Raw genomic sequence first — 23,407 nt, 5'->3', positions numbered from 1 at the left:
TTTGAGCACAATAGTATTCCATCACCAACATATACCACAATTTGTTCAGCCATTCCCCAATTGATGGGCATCCCCTCATTTTCCAATTTTTGGCCACCACAAAGAGCGCAGCTATGAATATTTTTGTACAAGTCTTTTTGTCCATTGTCTCTTTGGGGTACAAACCCAGCAGTGCTATGGCTGGATCAAAGGGTAGACATTCTTTTATCGCCCTTTGGGCATAGTTCCAAATTGCCCTCCAGAATGGCTGGATCAGTTCACAACTCCACCAGCAATGAATTAATGTCCCTACTTTGCCACATCCCCTCCAGCATTCATTACTTTCCATAACTGTCATGTTAGCCAATCTGCTAGGTGTGAGGTGATACCTCAGAGTTGTTTTGATTTGCATCTCTCTGATTATAAGAGATGTGGAGCACTTCTTCATGTGCTTATTAATAGTTTTGATTTCTTTATCTGAAAACTGTCTATCCATGTCCCTTGCCCATTTATCAATTGGGGAATGGCTTGATTTTTTGTACAACTGATTTAGCTCTTTATAAATTTGAGTAATTAAACCTTTGTCAGAGGTTTTTATGAAGATTTTTTCCCAACTTGTTGTTTTCCTTCTGATTTTAGTTACATTGCTTTTGTTTGTACAAAAGCCTTTTATTTGATGTAGTCGAAATTATTTATTTTACATTTTGTGATTCTCTCTATGTCTTGCTTGGTTTTAAAGTCTTTCCCTTCCCAAAGGTCTGACATGTATACTATTCTGTGTTTACCCAATTTACTTATGGTTTCCTTCTTTATGTTTAAGTCTTTCACCCATTTTGAATTTATCTTGGTGTAGGGTGTGAGGTGTTGATCAATTCCTAATCTCTCCCACACTGTCTTCCAATTTTCCCAGCAGTTCTTATCAAATAGTGAATTTTTGTCCCAAGACCTGGGATCTTTGGGTTTATTGTATACTATCTGGCTGAGGTCGCTTTCCCCCAGTCTATTCCACTGATCCTCCTTTCTGTCTCTTAGCCAGTACCAAATTGTTTTGATGACTGCTGCTTTGTAATATAGTTTGAGGTCTGGGACTGCTAGGCCCCCCTCATTAGTGTTTTTTTTTTCATTATTTCCCTGGATATCCTTGATCTTTTGTTATTCCAAATGAACTTTGTTATGCTTTTTTCCAAATCAGTAAAGAAATTTTTTGGGAGTTCCATGGGTATGGCACTAAATAGATAAATAAGTTTGGGCAGGATAGTCATTTTTATTATGTTGGCTCGTCCTACCCATGAGCAGTTAATGTTTTTCCAATTGCTCAAGTCTAGTTTTAGTTGTGTGGCAAGTGTTTTGTAGTTGTGTTCATATAGTTCCTGTGTTTGTCTTGGGAGGTAGATTCCTAGGTATTTTATTTTGTCTAAGGTGATTTTGAATGGGATTTCTCTTTCTAGTTTTTGCTGCTGAGCTGTGTTGGAGATATATAGAAAAGCTGATGACTTATGTGGGTTTATTTTGTATCCTGCAACTTTGCTAAAGTTGTTGATTATTTCAATTAGCTTTTTGGTTGAATCTCTAGGATTCTTTAAGTAGACCATCATGTCATCTGCAAAAAGTGATAACTTGGTCTCCTCCTTGCCTATTTTGATGCCTTCAATTTCTTTTTCTTCTCTAATTGCTACTGCTAGTGTTTCTAGTACGATGTCAAATAATAGGGGTGATAATGGGCATCCTTGTTTCACTCCTGATCTTATTGGGAATACATCTAGTTTATCCCCATTGCAAATGATATTAGCTGATGGTTTTAGATATATACTGTTTATTATTTTTAGGAATGACCATTCTATTCCTATGCTTTCTAGTGTTTTTAATAGGAATGGGTGTTGTATTTTATCAAAGGCTTTTTCTGCATCTATTGAGATAATCATGTGGTTCTTGTTGGTTTGCTTGTTAATGTGGTCAATTATGTGGATGGTTTTCCTAATATTGAACCAGTCCTGCATCCCTGGTATAAATCCTACTTGATCATGGTGGGTGACCCTTCTGATCACTTGCTGAAGTCTTTTTGCTAGTATCCTATTTAAGATTTTTGCATCTATATTCATTAGGGAGATTGGTCTATAGTTTTCTTTCTCTGTTTTTGACCTGCCTGGTTTTGGAATCAGTACCATGTTTGTGTCATAAAAGGAGTTTGGTAGAACTCCCTCTTTGTTTATTATGTCAAATAGTTTGTATAGTATTGGGATTAACTGTTCTCTGAATGTTTGATAGAATTCACTGGTGAATCCATCAGGCCCTGGGGATTTTTTCTTAGGAAGTTCTTTGATGGCTTGGTGGATTTCATTTTCTGATATGGGATTATTTAAGAATTCTATTTCCTCTTCTGTTAGTCTAGGCAGTTTGTATTTTTGTATATATTCATCCATATCACTTAAATTGGTATATTTATTGCCATATAATTGGGCAAAGTAATTTCTAATGATTGCCTTAATTTCCTCTTCCTCAGAGGTGATGTCCCCCTTTTCATCTTTGATGTTGTTAATTTGCTTTTCTTCCTTCCTTTTTTTAATTAGATTGACCAGTACTTTGTCTATTTTGTTTGTTTTTTCAAAGTACCAGCTTCTTGTCTTATTTATTAAATCAATAGTTCTATCACTTTCAATTTTATTAATTTCTCCCTTAATTTTTAGGATTTCTAGTTTGGTTTTCTGCTGGGGGTTTTTAATTTGGTCACTTTCGAGTTTTTTTATTTGCATTTCCAATTGATTGATCTCTGCTCTCCCTAGTTTGTTAATATATGCACTCAGGGATATGAATTTACCTCTGATTACTGCTTTGGCTGCATCTCAAAAGGTTTGAAAGGATGTCTCGCCATTGTCATTTTCCTCGATGAAATTATTAATTGTTTCTATGATTTCTTCTCTAACTAAACGATTTTGGAGTATCATATTGTTTAGTTTCCAATTAGTTTTTGATTTGGTTTTCCATGTACCATTACTGATCGTTATTTTTATTGCCTTGTGGTCTGAAAAGGCTGCATTTATTATTTCTGCTTTTCTGCATTTGTGTGACATGTTTCTGTGACCTAATGTATGGTCAATCTTTGTGAATGTGCCATGTGGTGCTGAGAGGAAGGTGTATTCCTTTTTATCCCTATTTATTTTTCTCCATATGTCTATTAATTCTAATTTTTCTAAGATTTCATTCACTTCTTTTACCTCTTTCTTATTTATTTTTTGATTTGATTTATCTAAATTTGATAATGGTTGGTTTAAGTCTCCCACTAATATGGTTTTACTGTCTATTTCTTCCTTCAATTCTCCTAGTTTCTCCATTAGAAATTTGGGTGCTATATTATTTGGTGCATATATGTTGATTAGTGATATTTCCTCATTATCTAAAGTCCCTTTTAACAAAATATAATAACCTTCCCTATCCCTTTTGATCAGGTCTATTTTTGCTTTGGCTTTATCAGATATCATGATTGCCACTCCTGCCTTCTTTCTGTCACTTGAGGCCCAGAAGGTCTTACTCCATCCTTTAATTCTGACCTTGTGGGTGTCTACCCGCCTCATGTGTGTTTCTTGGAGACAACATATGGTAGGGTTTTGGATTCTAATCCATTCTTCTATTTGTTTACATTTTATGGGTGAGTTCATCCCATTCACGTTCAATGTTATGACTGTCACTTGTGGACTCCCTGGCATTTTGATATCCTTCCCTAATTCTAACCTTTCTTCTTCAGCTCTACCTTTTAGTCTAGTGATTTACTTTAAATCAGTCCCCCTTGTATTTCCCTTTCTACCCCCCTCCCTTCTAATTCCCTCCCTTATTTTCCCCTGTAGTCTTTTTAATAATTCCCCCCCCACCCTCTCCCTCCCTTGTACTGCTTCCCTCCCCACCAGTCTGTTTTTTACCCTTCTACTCCTCTATAGGGCGCAAATCTATTCTCTTCCCCAATGGATTGGATTGTTCTTCCCTCTTTGGGTCAGTTTCAAAGTACATAAGAGTTGAATATTTCCTATCTCCAACCTCTTTACCCTTCCAGTGTATCGATGTTCTCCCCCCTCCCGCCATGAGCTTCTTTGTGACATATAAATTTACCCCCATTTGTTTCTTTTCCCATTTCTTTTAGTCATAACCTCTTTTCTTTTTTAGCTTTAGTCATGTATATATATATATATATATACATACACATGTATATGTATTTATGCATGCATATCTCTATATACCTATTTATGTCTTGTCCTTTCATCCTATACAGTTTGTCCCTTCCCTCTGAGTATAGTCCTTCTAGCTGCTTAGGTGATAGCAACAGTTTTTAAGAGTTGCCAATGACCTCTTTTCTTATAGGGATACATATCATTTTAACTTATTGAGTCTCTTAAAAAAAACCTTTGTTGTTGTTGTTGTTTTTCCTCTCTTTTTTAATTACCTTTTGATGATTCTCTTGAATTCTGTGGTTGGATTTCAAATTTTCTGTTCAGGTCTGGTCTTTTATTTATGAATGCTTGGAATTCCTCTGTTGTGTTAAATGACCATACTTTCCCCTGTAAGAATATAGTCAGTTTTGATGGGTATTTTATTCTTGGCTGTAGGCCTAGTTCCCTTGCTTTCCGGAATATCATATTCCATGCCTTTCGGTCCTTCAGTGTGGATGCAGAAAGATCCTGTGTTATCCTCACCATGTTTCCATGGTATCTGAATGGTTTCTTTTTGGCAGCTTGTAATACCTGTTCTTTTATCTGATTGTTTTTGAATTTGGCTATAACATTTCTTGGTGTTGTCAGTTGGGGATTAAAAACAGGGGGTGATCTGTGGATTCTTTCAATCTCCACTTTCCCTTCTTGTTCTAGGATTTCGAGACAGTTTTCCTGGATAATTTCCTCTAGTATTATGTCCAGGCTTTTTCTTTTGTCGTGGTCTTCTGGTAGTCCAATTATTCTTAAATTGTCTCTTCTTGAACGATTTTCTAAATCGTCTGTTTTGTGAATGAGATGCTTCACATTTTCCTCAATTTTTTCATTCTTTTTGTTTTGTCTTATAGTGTCCTGCTGCCTTGTGAGGTCACTTGATTCTAGTTGTTTTACTCGGGTTCTTAAAGATTGGATTTCATCTTTGGCTTTTTGGTCGTCTTTTTCCTTCTGGTCTGAGTTTCTTTGAAGATTGTCTTTCATCCTCTTTATCTCGTCTTTCATCTCCTTTGCTTCATCTTTCATCTCCTTTGCCTCATTTTCCAGCTGGATGATTTTGGCTTTCAGGACACTATTTTCTTGTTTTAGTTCAAGTGCCTCTGTTTCCAGATGACTTATCTTAATTTTTAAGTTCTTTTCCCAATTGTCTTCAGCCTCTCTTAGCTGTGTTTTGAGTTCTTCCACAGCCTGTATCCAATTCGCTGGGATTTCTGGTTTATCGTTTGCTGATCTCTCCCCCTCTGTTCCATTTGGTGAGTAGTAGCTGTCTATTGTAGTTTCTTTCTTCTGTTTCTGTTGTTTGTTCAAATTCACCCCTTCTTTCCTCCCTGTATTTGTCTGTGCTCTTGTTCCTCTCATTTTTTTGTTTTTTAGGGACTTCTATCAGTCTCCCCTCTTGGAGCTTTAACAGAGGATCTCTTGGTGTAATCTCTGAGGGAGGGTTGTTGGGGGTTTGAGCTTTCCTGTCCTCTGGAGGCTTTTGATTGGCTTAAAGTTCAGCAGTCAGTGAGGATGGATGGGGAGCCTGGGCTTCCCTGTGTTCTGGAGACTTTTGATGGGATTGAGTTCAGCTTATTTGGGATGGGTTTATTCTGAGTTTTAAACTTCCTGGACGGCTGGAGCAGATATGGAGGATCTCTAAAGCTCTAGCCAGGCTGCCAGGTCTATGCTCCTTCTAGGCTGCCATCTTGACTTCGCCTCTAGGTTTCTGTTTTTTCAGAAGACCCAGCTCTCTAAGGGGGGAGGGGTTGTGGCTTGCCTGGACTCTGAGGGCTCCTGATGAGATTAGGTTCAGGTGGTGTGGGCCGAAAGATCCCAGAGCCAAAAAAGGGAAGGGAAAAAAAAAAAGCAGCCACCTCCTCTTCCACAGCCTGTGTTGAGTGCCCAGAGACTGGCCGAGTTACTTTCAAGGAAAGCTCTTTGGAGCAACCCCTTTGCCAGCCCTGAGTTTTCTGTCCTTTCAGTAGCTCTGAGGGCTCCTGATGGGATTAGGTTCAGCTGGTTCTTTCAGAAGACCCTGCTCTCTAAGGGGGGAGGGGTAGTGGCTTGCCTGGACTCTAATGGCTCCTGATGGGATTAGGTTCAGGTAGTGTGGGCCAAATGATCCCGGAGCCAAAAAAAAAGAAGAAAGAGAAAAGCAGCAACCTCCTCTTCCACAGTCTGTGTTGAATGCCCGGAAACTGGCCCGGGTTACTTTCAAGGCAAGCTCCCCGGAGCACCCCCCTTGCCAGCCCTGAGTTCTCCGTCCTCTCAGCAGCTCTAAGGGCTCCTGATGGGATTAGGTTCAACTGGTTCTTTCAGAAGACCCTGCTCTCTAAGGGGGGAGGGGTAGTGGCTTGCCTGGACTCTGATGGCTCCTGATGGGATTAGGTTCAGGTAGTGTGGGCCGAATGATCCCGGAGCCAAAAAAGAAGAAAGAGCAAAGCAGCAACCTCCTCTTCCTCAGTCTGTGTTGAGTGCCCAGAAACTGGCCCGGGTTACTTTCAAGGTAGGCTCTTCGGAGCCACCCCTTTGCCAGCCCTGAGACCTCTGTCCTTTCAGTAGCTCTGAGGGCTCCCGATGGGATTGGGCTCAGCTGGTGCCCCGAAGCTGGGACCTCCCCCGAGACCCAGAGGGAAGAACCCAGCCAGGAGGCCACAGGCTTCCCCCTTCTCTCTATGCTTCCCTGCCATCTGTGTTGGGCGCTCCGGAGCCTGGCTCGGGTTGCTTTCAAGGTGAGTCCTCTGAGCCCTGAGGTTCCCGCTGCTGCCTTGGGCTCAGCACTCTGGGTTGGGGGGGATGGGTCCTGGGACCTTTTTTCTGTCTACCCCTTAGATCTGAGTGATCTAGGGTTCTGGCTTTTGGGGTGCGGTACCTTTTGATCCAGGTCCAGGAGGAGGTTTCCCCAGGTCTATCCTGTTGTTCAGCTTGAATTTCGGTGCGAAGTGGATATCCAGCTTCTTGAGGAGAATTGCAAAAGATGGCTCAGAAAGAGAAACTTTTCATAATTCCAGTCATTATTCAGTCATCTGTAACTCTTTGTAAGCCCATTTAGAATTTCTCAGCAAAGATCCTGGTGTGTTTGCCACTTCCTTTTCCAGATCATTTTATAGATGGGGAAACTTATTTTATAGGTAAACAAAGGCACAGGGAAATTCACAAAGTAATGGTGAATGAACCATACAGATATGGAAGAAAATAGTGGAGGAGTAATTAGAATATGATTGAGGATTCTAGTAAAGGTAGCATAGGCATTTCTCATTTTCTGTAGTCGAAACATAACCAGAATTGTGAATTCACTATAGCAAGCAATAAATTGCTATGACTGTAGAGCTAGATAGTACAGTGGATAGAGCTCTGGGCAGGAAGTTCAAATTCAACCTCAGACACTTACTAGCTGTGTGTCCTTGGGTTCCTATTTGTCTCTGTTTCCTCATATCTAAAAAGAGTTGGAGTTGGAAATGTCAAGCCCCTCTAATATCTTTGGAAAAAAAAAAAGATAAACCACACATGGAATGATGAAGAGCCAGATATAACTGAAAAATGTCTGAACAATAAAGATTGCTCTGGCAAGCCCCTTTCACAGATATGCAACACTGCAAAAATGAAACATTATTGTATTAGTCCTCTCTAAAGTTCAAGTTAGTATTTAAAATCTTGATGCTTTTATGATCGATCACGTAGTTCAATGGGGATATGATTAGGGTTTTGATGTTAAAAGATCACTCTACTGCAAATATGAATAACATGAAAATGGGTTTTGAACAATGATACATGTATAACCCAGTAAAACTGCTGTGGACTTTGAAAGGTAGGGAGAAAAAAGTGGTGGGGGAAGATCATGAATCATGTAACCATGGAAAAATATTTTAAATTAAAGAAGGAAAAAAATAAAATCTTGATATTTTGTAGTGTGGAGCTCTACATCTAATTCATCCAATGATGCTGAGTATCACTAGAAAAATCCATGAAATTAAGTTCATTTTTTCTTACGTTAAATTCAGATAAGTGGTGTCTCCTTGATTGAGAAATCAGTTCTTATAAGTCTTTCCATGTTTTTCCAAAATTAATTCCTTTTGAAATCATGAAGAGTAAAATGAGCAGAACCAAGAAAACAATATATAGAGCAATAGAAATATTGTCTGAAGTATGAATTGTATGTGTCCACCTCCAGAGAAAGCTAAAAAACATAAATAAAAAAGATATTGTTTTATATATACCTATATCTTCTTGTCAAATGACAATGTCAAATCTTTCTCTAATGAGGAGAACAGGGGAAGGGAGGGAGCTATCTGGGTATTTTGATGTAAAAAAATAAAATAAGTAAATTTATATATATATATATATATATATATATATATATATTTTTTTTTTTTTTAAGGAAATCAGTTCTTGAACCTCTGGACTTTAGGCTTCTGGGTCCTTGGTAGGAAAAGAGCAAAGAAATGTCCAATTTTCTTGGGGTTTACCCTCCAGAGATGCTTCAATCAATAGTTTGATTGACAGTATGGCTTTGCAGCTCTCTCTATACTCACTCACAAGCAAATGTGCTCTTTATCCTTCTTATGGCCTTTTGTCCCTTGGTCTCTCCCTATTTTCTTAGTCCATTTTCTATACTCTAATTTCACTTGCCTTCACACTGGAGTAGACCCCATGGTCTGCTATTATAAACTATCAATATCTATTACCTTGAAATGCCTCACCTCCTTGATCTTAAGCCATTCCTAAATGAAATGTAACCAAATTTGCAAGTCATTTGAGGTCTTTCACAATATGGTGCCACCCAACCTTTCTAGCCTTATTTCAAATTCATGGACTCTCTTCTCTAGCCAAAAAAGACCTTTCCAAATATGCTCTGATTTTTTTCCACCTAAATCAGCTCATGCTGACCTATACTTAGAATATTCTTCCTTGCCTTCAAGTCTTAGCTAAAATACTACCATTTGTAAAAAGTCTTTCTTAGTCCTCCTAAGGCTAACACCTTCCCTTTGAGACTACTTCCAATTTCTCCTGCTTATATTTCATTTGTACATTAATATGTTGTTACCCACACTAGATTGAGAACTCTTTCAAAGGAGGGACTATTCCTGTCTCTCTTTGTAAGCCCAGAATTTTAGAACAATGTACCTGATACATAGTAGGTATTTAAATCTTTGTTGACTCCACCTGTCTCTTATAGTATTGCATTGCTACAGGTTCTGGAAGACACAATTAGAAATCTATCTCCTCCAATATTCTATCCTTATTTTATTTCTCCATTCCCATCAGTAAGAATTTCCCATCACAGATGGCCTCAAAATATTAATGTATTTACCATGTAATTCTTTAATTTATAATTATCTTCTTATTTTGCCTCCTATTCAGGTAAGGCTTATGTCATTTCACCTTTTTACCTCTCCTAATACCTAGCACAGCAGTCTTAATATACTTAATAAATGTTTATTTACTGAAAAGTGATCCAAATCTCCAAATACCATCTCCCTCAATATCTAGTAGGCTGTTTATGTTTCTTTCTCTGACCCATATAATTTGTGATGGCAATTTCTGAATGAATGCAGAATGAATCTGGCAATAATCCAGTTCTGAGGCTTGATTGCTTTCCCTCAACCCTTTTGTTCTTGGTAAGCAAAAGGTCATTGATGAACTAGCATAGATTAAACTTTAAAGAATGTTTTGTTAATTTATTCATGAATTCATTCAATTAACATATTAGGCACTGTAAGAGAGGCTTATAAAACATTTGGGGGAAAAGGCCCTTCTGAAATTGATGAGCTATCCCTCCCATTTCCAAAAAAAAAAAAGTGAGTGAGAGAGAGAGAGAGAGAAGAGAGAGAGAGAGAGAGAGAGAGAGAGAGAGAGAGAGAGAGAAAGAGAGAGAGAGAGAGAGTTGCCAGGGGAGGATTGCAATTTCTTAAAAGCACAAGCAGTAAAAACCACAAGGATGAGAAGATTATTAGAAAGGATGTTCCCATTTTTAGATTTTTTTTTTAATATTCTTTCTGTCTCCTTTTAATTTATGAATACATTGTTATATCTTTCTGGGCTACTGTTACTTTGATCATATTTTTTAAAAAATCACATATATTTAAGTTGGAAGAAACTTAGAAATTATTTGGTCCAACAGACATTATATAGATGGAAAAACTGAGGCCCAGAGAGGTGAATCAATATATCCAGTGGCACAGAGCTAATAAGAGGCAGCATTAAGATTTGAAACCATATTGTCTGGCTTCAAGTTCACTGATTTTTCCACAAATACATCCTACTCTCTCATTGAATTCATATCTTCTTTATGTAATTCTGTGACCCTTTAAGAATTCTCTCTTGAATCTTATAATGAATTCTCAAAAAAATTTGCTTTATTACATTTGCTTTCATCTTTTTTTATAGGGTGGGGGGTGGAAATTAAATTGAAAGGGAGAGGGAATTTTTTTTTTTGTTTAAATCATAGAAAACTGCAGATAGTCTGAAAAAAATAAATCCAGAAGTGACTGAAGTGATAATAGCATCCTAAGATTTTTTAAAATACTTATATAATTACTATCACTATTGTGAAGTAATAAAATTGAATGAGCAACAGTTAACCACATTTCTTCCAACAGATTATTTCGTTGTGCTTGATTAAAACAACTATGAAATGTAATTTTAAATCTTCTATCTCTTTCCTGAATTTGTTCCAACTGTTCATCATTCCAAGGCCTGATAAGAATGAGTACTAGAGAGGATTGAGCATTTTTTCTATTATTATTGAGCCTTTATTAAAGACAAAAAGAGATGTGATATTTCATTTTAAAGATAGAAGGTTCATAATAGTGATGTTTCCCCTTTATACAAACTTAACTATCATCTCTCTAACAGGAAAACCTACTTGATTCCTTTATTAACTTTTTAATTTAAAAGACTATCTTTTTTATTAAAAGGCTTAAGGAAAAATCAAAGTCATCGATTTGTGGCTTTCTTGGAATATAAATGCCATCCATCTAAAAGCTTTCTTATAGAACTTTTTTTTAAGTGGATGTAGTTCCATTCAGTCATATGGTATATAACCTAAGTTGATAGAGATGGCTATTTCTTGGACCACTTTCATAAAATTATAACATGCCACTTAAGAACTTTTTTTCTGTTGTTCAAAATGATGAAATTATATATCTATTTAAACTGTAAGAAAACAGATTCTCTACCCCTCTCTTGACCAGTAAATTCAACTTTCTAAAAGAAAAAAAAATATTTTAAAGTCTTTTGCTATGTTCACTGACAATTATTTATGATTATAAAGAAAAACTCTTCACACCATTCTTATGCAACTGATCAAAAATATAATGAAAATCATGAGAAACATATTGTCTGATTCATATGTTTCACTGTCAAGGAACTTTATCTGTGTCTCTAAATAGCAATTCATCACTAAACAATTACAAACAAAACACAGGCTAGTTGGTTTAACTATCAAGTTCTGTTGTGAGACTGATTAGTCTGTATATATGAATATCAGTAGATTTCTGGGGGGGGTAGCGGGGACCCACAACATTTTGATTGACTATATTTAACTCTTTCAACACATCAAGCAGAGAATTCAATTTCAAATTTTTCTACTATGATTGTCAGTACAACTGAAGAGTCAGAATCCTTCTATATAATCAATCAACAAGTATTTAATAAGTACCAACATGTTCCAGATATCATGCTAGATGCTAAGGATACAAAGTAAAATAATTCCTATTTTTAAGAGACTTATCTCCTCTTTTGAGAGACTATGTGTACATGGTGACAGAGTTAACAGAAACTAAGCAATTTGCCTCACCACAGTCCCTTTGCTAGGAAGACAGGTTGTGACTCTTCAGCTAAAGATTCTGTTGGTCTGGTTGTCATGTTTGGTGGCCTTCACTGTCTAAAATATCCAAAGTAATTATATATCAGAGCTAAAAGCAAAGACTAATTAATATTATCCATAGAAGGAAAGAGGGAAACTATTGTCACATCTACTATGAAGCATAGATAAATAAGTAGCCTAAATGTAATTTTTTTCACAATTATGAATGATATTCTATGAATGAGATTTTTGAGCTTATCTTATGAAATTTAGGAAAATAAAATTTGCATATACTTTTAATGATTCATCAAGGTATATCAATCACTAGTTAGCAACAATAGCTTTAATGCAAATATGAGGGCTACTTCAAATAAAATCAATCATTAAGTCTATTAAGCATCTTCTATGTGTCAGTTGCTGTTCTAGATTCTAGGAATTAAAAGAAAAAAGGAAATACTTCCTGCCCTGAAGGAGCTTATAGTCTTTCAGAGGAAAAAACAAATATAACTATAAGTAAATTAAAAATTCATATAAAAATGCAAAGTAATTTCAGAGGGTTGTGGATAACTGTGGAACACAAAGATCTTACATGGAGACAACACTTGCAGTCACCTTCAACTGAGTCTAATGACTGAGAGGTGAGAGGGGACTGCCTGTGAAGCATGAGGAGCAGCCTCTGCAAAGGCTGAGAGGTACAAAATATAAATATTGTGTGTAAGAAGCAACAAGAAGAGTATTGTAAAAGTTAAAATTAAATCTTAATAATAAAATATATTTTAGGAGATTTATTAATGATCATTAGAAATCAAGGAATAAAGAGGATACAAAATAAAGACCATATGCCCATGGCTGATAAGCCTGTTGAAAATCCCACTTACCACCATCAAGACAAGAGTCCTTTACATCCTTACCTAATATCCCCTTTTACAGGAAGTACGTAAGGACAGGAAGTCAGTAGGCTCCCGGGGATATGTGGTGGTATTTTTTTAGGGTAACAGATTTTCAATTATACAGTATTTTCATTGAGTAATCAACCCCTAAGGTAGGCTTAAGTCTAGATATAAAGGACTTAAATATCAAACCATGAAGGCTGGGTATTTTTTCCTTAGGTACCATTGGGAACCACAAAGCTTTTTGAGCAATTGCATTTTAAAAGCTAGTTCAGCTAGGTGACTCAGTGGATAGAGGTCAAGGCCTGGAGTCAGAGAAACCTAAGTTCAAATGTGTCTTCAGACAATTACTAGCTTGATAAGCTTCTGGAAGTCACTTAACCCTATTGGCCTCAGTTTCCTCATCTGTAAAATGAGCTGGTGAAGGAAATGTCAAATCACTCCAATGTCTTTGCCAAAAAAACAAAACAAAACAAAACAAAACCAAATGGGGCCATGAAGAGTCAGGCACAAATGAAACAGCTAAAAAACAACAAATTTCGAAAGCTAATTTTAAGAAGTTGACAATTGCAGTATAACAAGGACCTTAATTAATTATTGGTTATTCACAGTTTTCTTGACATGGACACTTACCATTCTTCTATATTAAACCACTATAAAACTACTCTTGCATTTTGTCTGCATTTGGGGGGAAAAACTTGATATTTTCAGTGTGATTTGGGGGTAATAAGGTCCAAAGGGGATCCAAATGATAAGTAATTATTTTCTTCACAGTGATATAGAGATTGAGAGCCAAAAAAGCAAGGGTTCAAATATCCCTTATGATACTTATTAGCTGTGTGAATCAGGGCAATTCACTTGGCCACTCTATGCCTCAGCTCACCTCCAGCTGGGAGGAAGGGACTAGAAAGCACTTCCTCAAAGTTGGTTGCTTCATCCAGCCCTGTCCTGTTTACTGAACCTGGCTGGGATCTGGTCTTGTAGTCAAAGGACAAAAATAAAATAAAATAAAATATAAATAAAATAAAATAAAATAAAAAATTTCCTAGGTGATTCCACACACCACTGGTACTTGGAACACGTGAATGCTTACAGACAGCATTAAATTCAGTAGAAGTACAATGGATAGGCAAGCTGAGCAAATCCAGAGGCACTTCCATTCTAAGGGACCATTTTGTGCTTGCTATATCTATGCCAGTGCCTTCCAAATTCATATTGACCTCATCAGCCACAGCCAAATACGTCATCCCAGACTCCAACACTGATGTCTTTGGGTTTCTTCGAAAATGGAGGATGGACAACAAAAATAATACACCTCAGGAAATTCTCACATCAAGAGCTCCCCTCACTGAGAAAATCACAAATCCTCTCTATATTTCTATAAGTCATATAATAGTTTCTGATAATAATCTTAGAGATAAACTAGAAATATTATAGCTCACTTATCATCACCAAGATGGTGAAAATGAGGTCAAAAGTAATAAGCAGATATGAAAGAAAACTGATATTCCAGAGATGACCTCTTTATCGCTCTTATGCTAGTTTGTTGGCTATTCCTAGTCAGGTAACGAGATAAATATTTAAAATGTATGTCTATGAGTGAGGCATTGAATGAATCAAAGCTTTCTAAGTTCCACGGTACAAGGAGACAGATGGAAAATCAAATTCTGTGATGCCTGAGGGAATAATGTCATTCATAGTTAGAAATGGAAGTTTGGGAGGCAGTGTGGAAAAGAACACTAATTTCTAAAATTATTTTAGATACATTTCCTTCATTTGTTCTTGTATGTTTATTTTGCAGGGCTTGCTGTCGATCAGTTCAGTCAACGCATATATTGGGCTGACTTCGAGCTATCTGTTATTGGCAGTGTTCTGTTTGATGGCTCTGATTCAGTAGTTTCTGTAAGCAGCAAACAAGGTTTGTAGAATTTTTCTATTATTTGCAGCTTAAAACCAAATTAGACAGAATTTTAGTTTATAAGTTCACCAACATCTTTGCAGCCTGGGTCAGTGAGAAAATGTGTTAGCTTTGGAGTAAGAACTCCTGGGTTTGAGTTCTGGCTTGATGGTACAACCTTGCACAACAATCAGGGCCTTTTGTTTATTCACCTATATTTTGAGAAGGTTAAGCTAGATGACATATAAGTTACTTTCCAGCTCTAAGTCTATAAAACTAAAGTTTATTAAGATTTCACTTTTCCTGCCTCTGATAAGCAAATGAGGATGAAGCCAAGTTTTTGAACTGACTTTAGTGATATTCTCTTCAACAATGCTAAATTACAGAAGAGTATTAAATGATGACTTTCTTCGGCTTTTCTATTAAGAATAGAGCCTCTCAAAGTTTCTAAATTCAAATATTTAAGAATTGAGAATAGAGGTAAATGAGATATTTCTTATTTTCAAATCCTTCTGCACTTTCCTCCACTTGAGTCATTTTTAGTCCTATTTGCCAGTTCTTCAATTTCCCTACTTCTTTCCCTATGCTTTTATTTTTCCTTTCTTCTTTTCCATCCTTCCCTATATCCCTCCTCCTCTCCCTTCCTTTTGCAACCCATGCCCCCTCTTCCTCTCTTCTCTTAACACTTCCTTCTCTCTTTTTTCCCTCTGTACATTCTTTGTCTCTTTCCAACTTTCCAATGCTCCTTAACTTTTTATAATATACTCTCCTAATATTTGTTGTTGCTGGGTTTTTTCTTAACAAATTTCAACATAGACCACTATTAATAATTTTTAGAGTGAGTTAAATAAATGTCTTTAAGAAGAAATATAAATTTTTTTTCCTAAAAATTTAACCTTAGTTAATATTTTCTTTGGTCCTTGATTGAAAGAGAGAGAAAATTTTTCACTTCTGCAATAGGCTTTTATTATTATAAGCTTACATTTCAGCTGCTATTTTTTTAAAGCAATAAGTATATACTTAAATGATACCTTTGAAGATTGTACAAAATATCAGAGAAGATCAACTTTGCCATCTGGTTAGCAGTTACAAAAATAAAAAACAAATAAATGTTAGATTAATTTTTTTCACATATCTTCTAAGATAAAAAATGTGACATGGGACAATTGATACTATCTATTCCTTTTTAGTGTACACATATATATTTCTGTTTTCCTTGTGATATATCTCATTGCATATAGTTTGTTACAGAGATAATGATTTTTTTTTCCTACTCAGGGCCATTGAGCAAAATAAAACATTAAATGAAGACAAAACACAAAGGGAATACACATACCATATTGATCTTTCCCCCCCTCAAAATTTGGCTTGAATGAAATGTGAGTGCAGCCTATAATCATACTCCATATAGGGTTATTTATATAGTGTATATGACACTGGACATGGTCTATATTCAGGCCAATATGGTCTACATGCAAACACATTCATCTCTGTAAATTCATAGTTATACATATATTTTAATACAAATTAGTTATTTTTTTTTACTATTTCATTTAGATTAAAATTTCCTGGAGGATAGGCCCAGGACTTAACCCCAAATCTTGTTGATTTTTTTTTAAATTGACTATAGGTTAAATCAGTCACAAAGTTAAATTCTTTAAATTAAAACCATTAATTAAAGGTCATTTAGACAATTTAAATCATCAAATTAATAATAGTTTTTCAATCCACTATTTTTTTAACCTTTGGAGAAACATAGAACTTCTCTTTACTTTCAGAACCCATAATAGCTAGAAAGTTATTATGTGGATATAATGGTCCTTAAAGAAGTATTTCATGATAATGAAACCCAAAACAATAAGGATCATGTTCTTTCAAAGCCTTACATTTTTACAATGTCTGGATTTTCAAGTTGTTTCTTTGAAAAACTGTTCACTAGTTTGTTGTGTCCTAAAACAAATATATTGTATTAAACTTAAATCTAGAAATGGTATTGGAAGTAAGGAGAAAAATTAATCTGTTAAAATCTGAGGCTAATGTTACTAGTATCACCTGATTTAAAGGACCTTTAGTAAGGTGTTTATATATTTTTATGTCTTATTCATTAGTTCAGCAATATTGATTAACATAATTTTAAAATGCCACATTAAAATATATTGGTTTTTTTATTCTAGGACTTTTGCATCCACATAGAATTGATATTTTTGAAGATTACATATATGGAGCTGGGCCTAAAACTGGTGTATTTAGAATACACAAATTTGGCCATGGTTCAGTGGAATACTTAAGTTTAAATGTTGATAAAACAAAAGGTGCCTTGATCTCTCATCGTTATAAACAACAAGATTGTAAGTATTCAGCTTTGTGTAAAACTATACATAAACATTAATTTTCTGTCCCAAACTTTACAAAGAAAATTTATTTTAAAATAATGTTACAGTCTAAATCATAGTTAGAATAGGAAAAATGAATCATTTCTCCACTTTAAAATGATTAATCAAATAGTTGCTCTATAAAATATTTTGTTAAATAATAGTGCCATATCACAATTTTTATAAAATGCAATCTTACCTTTTCTCTAAGAGCAAAACTAGAAAACTCTTTCTTAGCAAATTCAACAGAGATAATAGAGAAATGAACAATTCTCTTTCGTCCAAGATCTAGAGTTTTCTGTGTAGCTATGCTGAAAATATTTAATGATTCCTAGAATAAAAACATTATCATTTCTATAACTGCTTATGGTTGTTATAGATAATTTGCAAAGTTTGACCTTTTTTACATGGAATAAAAAATTTCCTTAGTATAAATATTTTTGGAAAACAAATGATTAACTTCTGAAAATATGTAATATTTTGTCTTGTGTACATGGTTGGAAATAAATACGATTCATTACTAATAATTTTGAAAAAATACTTGAAATATCCAAATAAATGGTGGTATAAGTAAGTAACTCTGCCTGATTTCCCCTGAGATTAATATAAATTTATAAACTTTGAAAATGGCAAAAAAATCAACTTTATCTCCTAAAATTCTACTCAAATATTTTCCAGTCTTTCATAATCATATAGCAAAGACAGTTCATTGAATGATATAAACTTTTACAGTTAGAAGGGCCTTTAAGGGTCAACTAGTCTGTTACCTGAAGTCAACAAGTAAAGGCCACCTCAAATAAATTTTCCCCAGGAAGTGATCATCCAGCTTTGACTCAAAGACTTTGTATGTATTACCACTTGAGAAAGATTTCTTCTGAGGACAACTCATTCATTGAAATTCCTTACTTACATTGATCTGAAAAGGACTTCCCTATACTTTTCCACTTATTCCTTTTATTTCAATGATCAAGACCAAGCTGAACAAATATAAGAATCCCCTATGTAGCAGATTTTCATTTATTTTAAAAGTTTTTATATTCCCTCTAAATCTTTTCTAATCCTAGAAAAATATCCTCATTTCTATGAAGCAGAATCCTAGGGCATGATTTTGAACACTCTTATGACTTTGATCACTCTCTTTTGAACATGCTCCAGCTCATTAAATGTCCTTCCTAAAACTTGGACTCCCCAACAAGACTATGTTGTGGGTCAGAGGATCCTTGAATTTATTTAGTTCATTTTAATTTAAAATCATAAAGTATTCAATATTACTAGTCATTTAAGTCTAACCTCCTAAATGCAGAATTGCATTCTAATAACATTCTTGATAAATGTTTATCCAAAGTTCCATTGAATACTTTCAGTAATGGAGAGGTTAATAATTGAAAAACAAGTCTATTACACAGTTAAACATATCTCATTATGACAGAATGATGGACTTTCAAAGTTAGAAGGAACCTGAGATATGAAACTGTACCTGAAAGGAATTTATTTATACAATATACCTGATAAATGAGTGTCCTGGCTTTTCTTAAAGATTTCTATGAGGGGAAATCCATTATCTACTGAGGCTATTTATTCCACTTTGTGGTTACTCTAAGTCTTTATTTACCTCTTTGCAATATATATCCAGTATTACCAGCTGTGCCTTCCAGAACCAAGAAGAAATCGAATGCCTTCCACATGGAAGACTTGAAAATATGTGAAGATAGTTACTATGTAATTCCATCCCAAGTCTTTTATCTAGGCTAAAAATTCTCAGATCTTTCCATATATCCAAGAATGGAATTCATTGAAAGTCTTTAACCATCCTGATTTTTTTCCCCTTTGTATAGTCTTTATAACTTTTATCCATAAGTATGGGTATAGTCTTCTAGTATTACACATAATAAGCTGGCTTCTCATAAATGATCCAGAGAGTATTTAATGATTTCTAAAACCTCTCACATTAGCCTGATTTCTGTAGTGTAATGGCCTTCTTTTTATCTTTATATTTCATGATTTTCAGATTTCTTATAATCATGGTTTCCCTAGCCTATAAATACTATTTTGTTCTCATCCTTCTTAAAATAGGGCATCAGACCCAGATAGTACAAAGGTTTTTTGCAATATATATCTAGTTGTGCAGGGTTATTTTTTCCTCCCTTGATATAGAAATTATGCTTGTATGAATATCAATTGACTGCTTTTTTTTAAGACAGTTGTATCCTACTGCTTGCTTAAAAGTAAAGAAAAATGAAAATCTCAGGTCTTTTTCACTTCAACTACAGTCAAATCACTTTTTATCTATCCTAATTTTTACAAGTAAATTTTTTTTATAATTTTATAATAATTATTGGAATTTTTGAGCCTCAGAGGATTTTTGTCACTTCATAAGATTTTATCTTTATCTTTTTTTATCTAGCTTGTTACTTTGAGTCCCTTGTTCCAGAATATTGAAATCTTTTAAAATTGTGATTCTCTCACCCAAAATATGAACTGTTCCTCTTATTATACATCATCTACAGACTTGATAAGATTTTTTTTTTGTCTTCATCCAAGTAAGGGATTAAAGTTTGAAAAGGATCATAAATGTTGAGACCTTTGGTATAGTATTAGAGACCTTGAATCATCATAGAATGACTCAATGGTGGTTAACATTGCTAAAAAACTAAGACCCAAAATTATGCCTTTAGTCAGTTCACAAAACTTTCCCTTAACAAAGGACATCATGAAATCATGTGATCAAATCATTAGAACCTTTGTCAAAAAGCCTTGTTGCAATAGAAATATATTATAACATTCTATTGTTCTGGCCTATCAAAAAATAGCTGAGTTTGCTTTATACTTACCTTAACAAAAAAAAAAATAAGTTTACATGTAAACATTTTATTCATTAGAAATCTATGGTGGTTCCTAATAGTTACCATTTTTTCTAAAGTGATATTCAAAGCACTTTCTAAATATATTTATTTTTATAATCACAACAATCCTGGGAGGTAGCTGTTATTATTGTTACTATTTGCCTATTGAAGAAACAATATTAGAGAGGTTAGATGACTTTGCCTAGGGTCACGCTGCTAATTAAGTTTCTGAAATTTGATTTGAACTCACATCTTCCTTATTCCAGGCCAAATATTTGTGTCATCCACCAGGAGTTGAGATTTCTTTCCTTTATTTTTTTATTCAGTTCTAGAGCAAATTGCTTGTTCCTTCATAGTGCCTTCAACCCTTATAGTCAAAGAACACTTTCTTCTCCTACCCTCTCCAAAAATAATACATTCTTAAGCTTGTTAATTCAACTTTCACAATATCTCTTGTTTCTAACCCCTTCATAGTATTTGGAGTCAATCTTACTTCCTCTCATCCAAACTAATATAATAGCTTGAGACACTTAAAAGCACTTGTATAGTTTTACAAATAGGATGTCCTGCTTTCTTTCATCTGTTCTGGACCCATTTTATTATCTGGTTTCCTTAATCAATCTCCCTGCTTCTAGGATCTTCATTTTCTAGTCCATCCGTTATATAGCTGTAAAAATAATTTCCCTAAAACCTAAGTTTGACTACACCCCTTCCCAGCTCAAAAATATCATAGCTCTCTGTTGTCTATGAAAAATCACAAACTCTTCACTCTGGGCTTTTAGTCCCTCTGTGATTACAAACCAACCAATTTTCCCGGACAATTCATATTATTCCCTTTCATGAACTTTGCATTTCAGTCAAACTGTTTTTTTTTTTAAAAGCTATTTCTAAATTCATCATCCAAGTCCTGTTTCTGTGAACTTCTTTCTCACCTCCAGCTCTTAGAAACCTTAGCTTCCTTCCTTCCATAGTTCAGATACCACTGCTGACCCAAAGCCTTTCATGATTCTAGCAATTATTAGGCTTCCTGCTATTTAACTTACCTCCTATGTATTTATCTGGGCAGATATTATATCTCCCTTTCAACCCTATAGAACAGAAATTCCTTGAAAACTTTCATTATTTATCTTCCCTTGCATCTAGTATAGTTCTTTGCATGTTATGGTATTTAATAATTTGTTGTGTTTGTTGTTGTGGAACTGAATTAATTATTCATTAACTGCATTTATAAAAGGAGCTTATATGCTCCTAATATATGCCATAGACTCCTTTTAGGAAGAGAATTTTATTCTATGAAACAATGTTTGTTTATAATACATAATCAAACATAGCTAATTCTTGTATTCTCTGAACATGAGTCAATTTTGTTATGATAAACCTGTATTCTGCTATAGAAAATCATTTGTGAAGATCTGCCTGTTCTCTTCTTAAAGTTTCATCAAGGATACCCTTGATACATGTGTAGCTCAATCTCATAAATATTTCATAAAGATGAGAAAGTAGGCATTTTGGGTCAGCAGTCGTTCATGCTCTCCAAATAGATTTAATAATATATTCTAGAATTTTGCTTAGAATTAGCAAATTGATCTATAATTTTTAGGGTTCATTTTTCCCCTTTATGCAAAGTTGTGACAATGTTTGTCCAAAATTCAAGTGTTTTCCAGTATCTTTCCTGTTTTAAGTAATTCCTAGAATTATTGACATTACATGATAACATTTAATTTTTTAAATTTAAAAATTCAACAATACCCAATATATAAAACACTAAAATTCATTTAAAATAGCTGGGTGTCCTTTTCTTCATCTTCCTTACATATTCTGGGCTTCAAATTTAATCTTAAGTCACTTCAAACGATGTGTTGTTGATATGTTCAATATAGCTTTATAAAGACTCCCAAAGTCCTTTTAGCAAAAGGAATCATCTCACATTTAAAAAATATTTGCACTGACTAAATATAATTTGTATTTAGAAAAAAGTATATAAAATATGAATAGGTTTTATTTGTATCCTCAATACATGGTCCCATGCTGAATGTATACACTGAACATAATACCTAACAGTATATATTTAGTGTGTTTTTTTCATTCACACATTTATTCATGCTTTCAATTAATGTTCAGTTACTAATCAAAGAAAATTAATTTCAGTAAAATGCTATTACCAGGGCAACTCTCTCAAAGTAGAATTTGTTAGTTTTCATTGGTAGAGAGCTTCTTCATTAGAGAATCCCAAATCAAAAATATCACACACACACATGTATGCATAAATTCTTGCATGTAACAGAATATTTGTGAAGATTAGAACCCCTTGCTGCTTCTTAACCAGTGGGAGATGAGATGGCCAGAGATCTTTAATGATACCAATTCTTGTCAGTCAATAACAATCCATGTTATGATGCAAAGACATAAAATGTATCCTTCAAATACCTTTGAGGATAAAGAAGGTTGAATGGTGGATTAAGAGGAAGCAGAGCATTCATTCTCTTAGCCATCTTCCTAATTTCCTTTTCCTTCTCAATCTCATAAATGATAACATCCATTCTATATAGGATCATAGAATTATGAAAATCTCAGACCTATGGGCTACTTTAGAATTATCTCATCCAGTTATGCCTAAGAATGAGACCCTCTTTCTAGAATGCACACCAAGGATCTTTTTGGCAATATATACAGAGGATGGTAACTGGATAGGGATCCGATGGAAAAAAAATCCACATGGAAAGAAAACAAATTGTTAAATGCTATTCCACTAATAAACATCTTTTGATATACTAATTCTTATTATATAAAAAAATACTTGTAATTTTAACCATGCAAATACTTATGCTAAGTCATTTTATTTGGTTAAAGCTTCACACTGAAGAGGAATTATTTGACTAGTTAGTTTTGCTCTGCTGGCCAAATTCCTTACAAATACATGCAGCAGCTGGTCACAAAGCACAGCAGGGGAGTATGTGTAAACGCAGGAAAAATCTATACCTACTATCTCAGAAAACAGGTAGTATGTGTTATATGAATGCTGGCTTAGTTCTTTTTCTTAAGATAAGGACAGTATAAATTTTGAAATATAGCAAAAGGAATATAAAGTGGCTATATTTAAACTTCAGTGAAATATGATCACAACCTAAAGTAATTATATTCATGCCTATTTTGTTTTATTTTGTTTTCATTCAGTACCCAATCCATGTTTGGATTTAACGTGTGAATTCCTCTGTTTACTTAATCCTTCTGGGGCTACCTGTGTATGCCCAGAAGGGAAATCCTTGATTAATGGAACCTGCAATGATGAGAGTCTATTAGGTAGGTATATTAAAGTCTTTGGGAAAATAATGCATTTTAAGATGAATTAATCAGTTAATAAAATAAAGGAAAATGCCACCAACTCGGGCATCAATTGAGAATTTGTGTTATGAATGGCTCTCAAGTGCTGATGTTTAATAACATTAATTT

The 23,407-nt window shown here is 34.6% G+C and overlaps 1 protein-coding gene across 7 annotated transcripts in view; it reads left to right on the top strand.

Annotated features, from left to right (window-relative positions):
- LRP1B (LDL receptor related protein 1B) overlaps window positions 1-23,407 on the top strand; it is a 2,480,145-nt gene that overhangs the window by 2,338,442 nt on the left and 118,296 nt on the right. For all 7 annotated transcript variants that reach the window (XM_007494117.3, XM_056797188.1, XM_056797186.1 and 4 more), the window contains 3 exons: window positions 14,647-14,763; window positions 16,917-17,090; window positions 23,132-23,257. In XM_007494117.3, the coding sequence (XP_007494179.2) occupies window positions 14,647-14,763; window positions 16,917-17,090; window positions 23,132-23,257 (417 nt within the window). The remainder of the gene's footprint in view (window positions 1-14,646; window positions 14,764-16,916; window positions 17,091-23,131; window positions 23,258-23,407) is intronic.

This window comes from Monodelphis domestica, chromosome 4, assembly GCF_027887165.1.
Source record: "Monodelphis domestica isolate mMonDom1 chromosome 4, mMonDom1.pri, whole genome shotgun sequence".
Taxonomy (NCBI): Eukaryota; Metazoa; Chordata; class Mammalia; order Didelphimorphia; family Didelphidae; genus Monodelphis; species Monodelphis domestica.
Note: the sequence above shows the minus strand (reverse complement) of the source record. Positions and strands in the feature narration are given on the sequence as shown.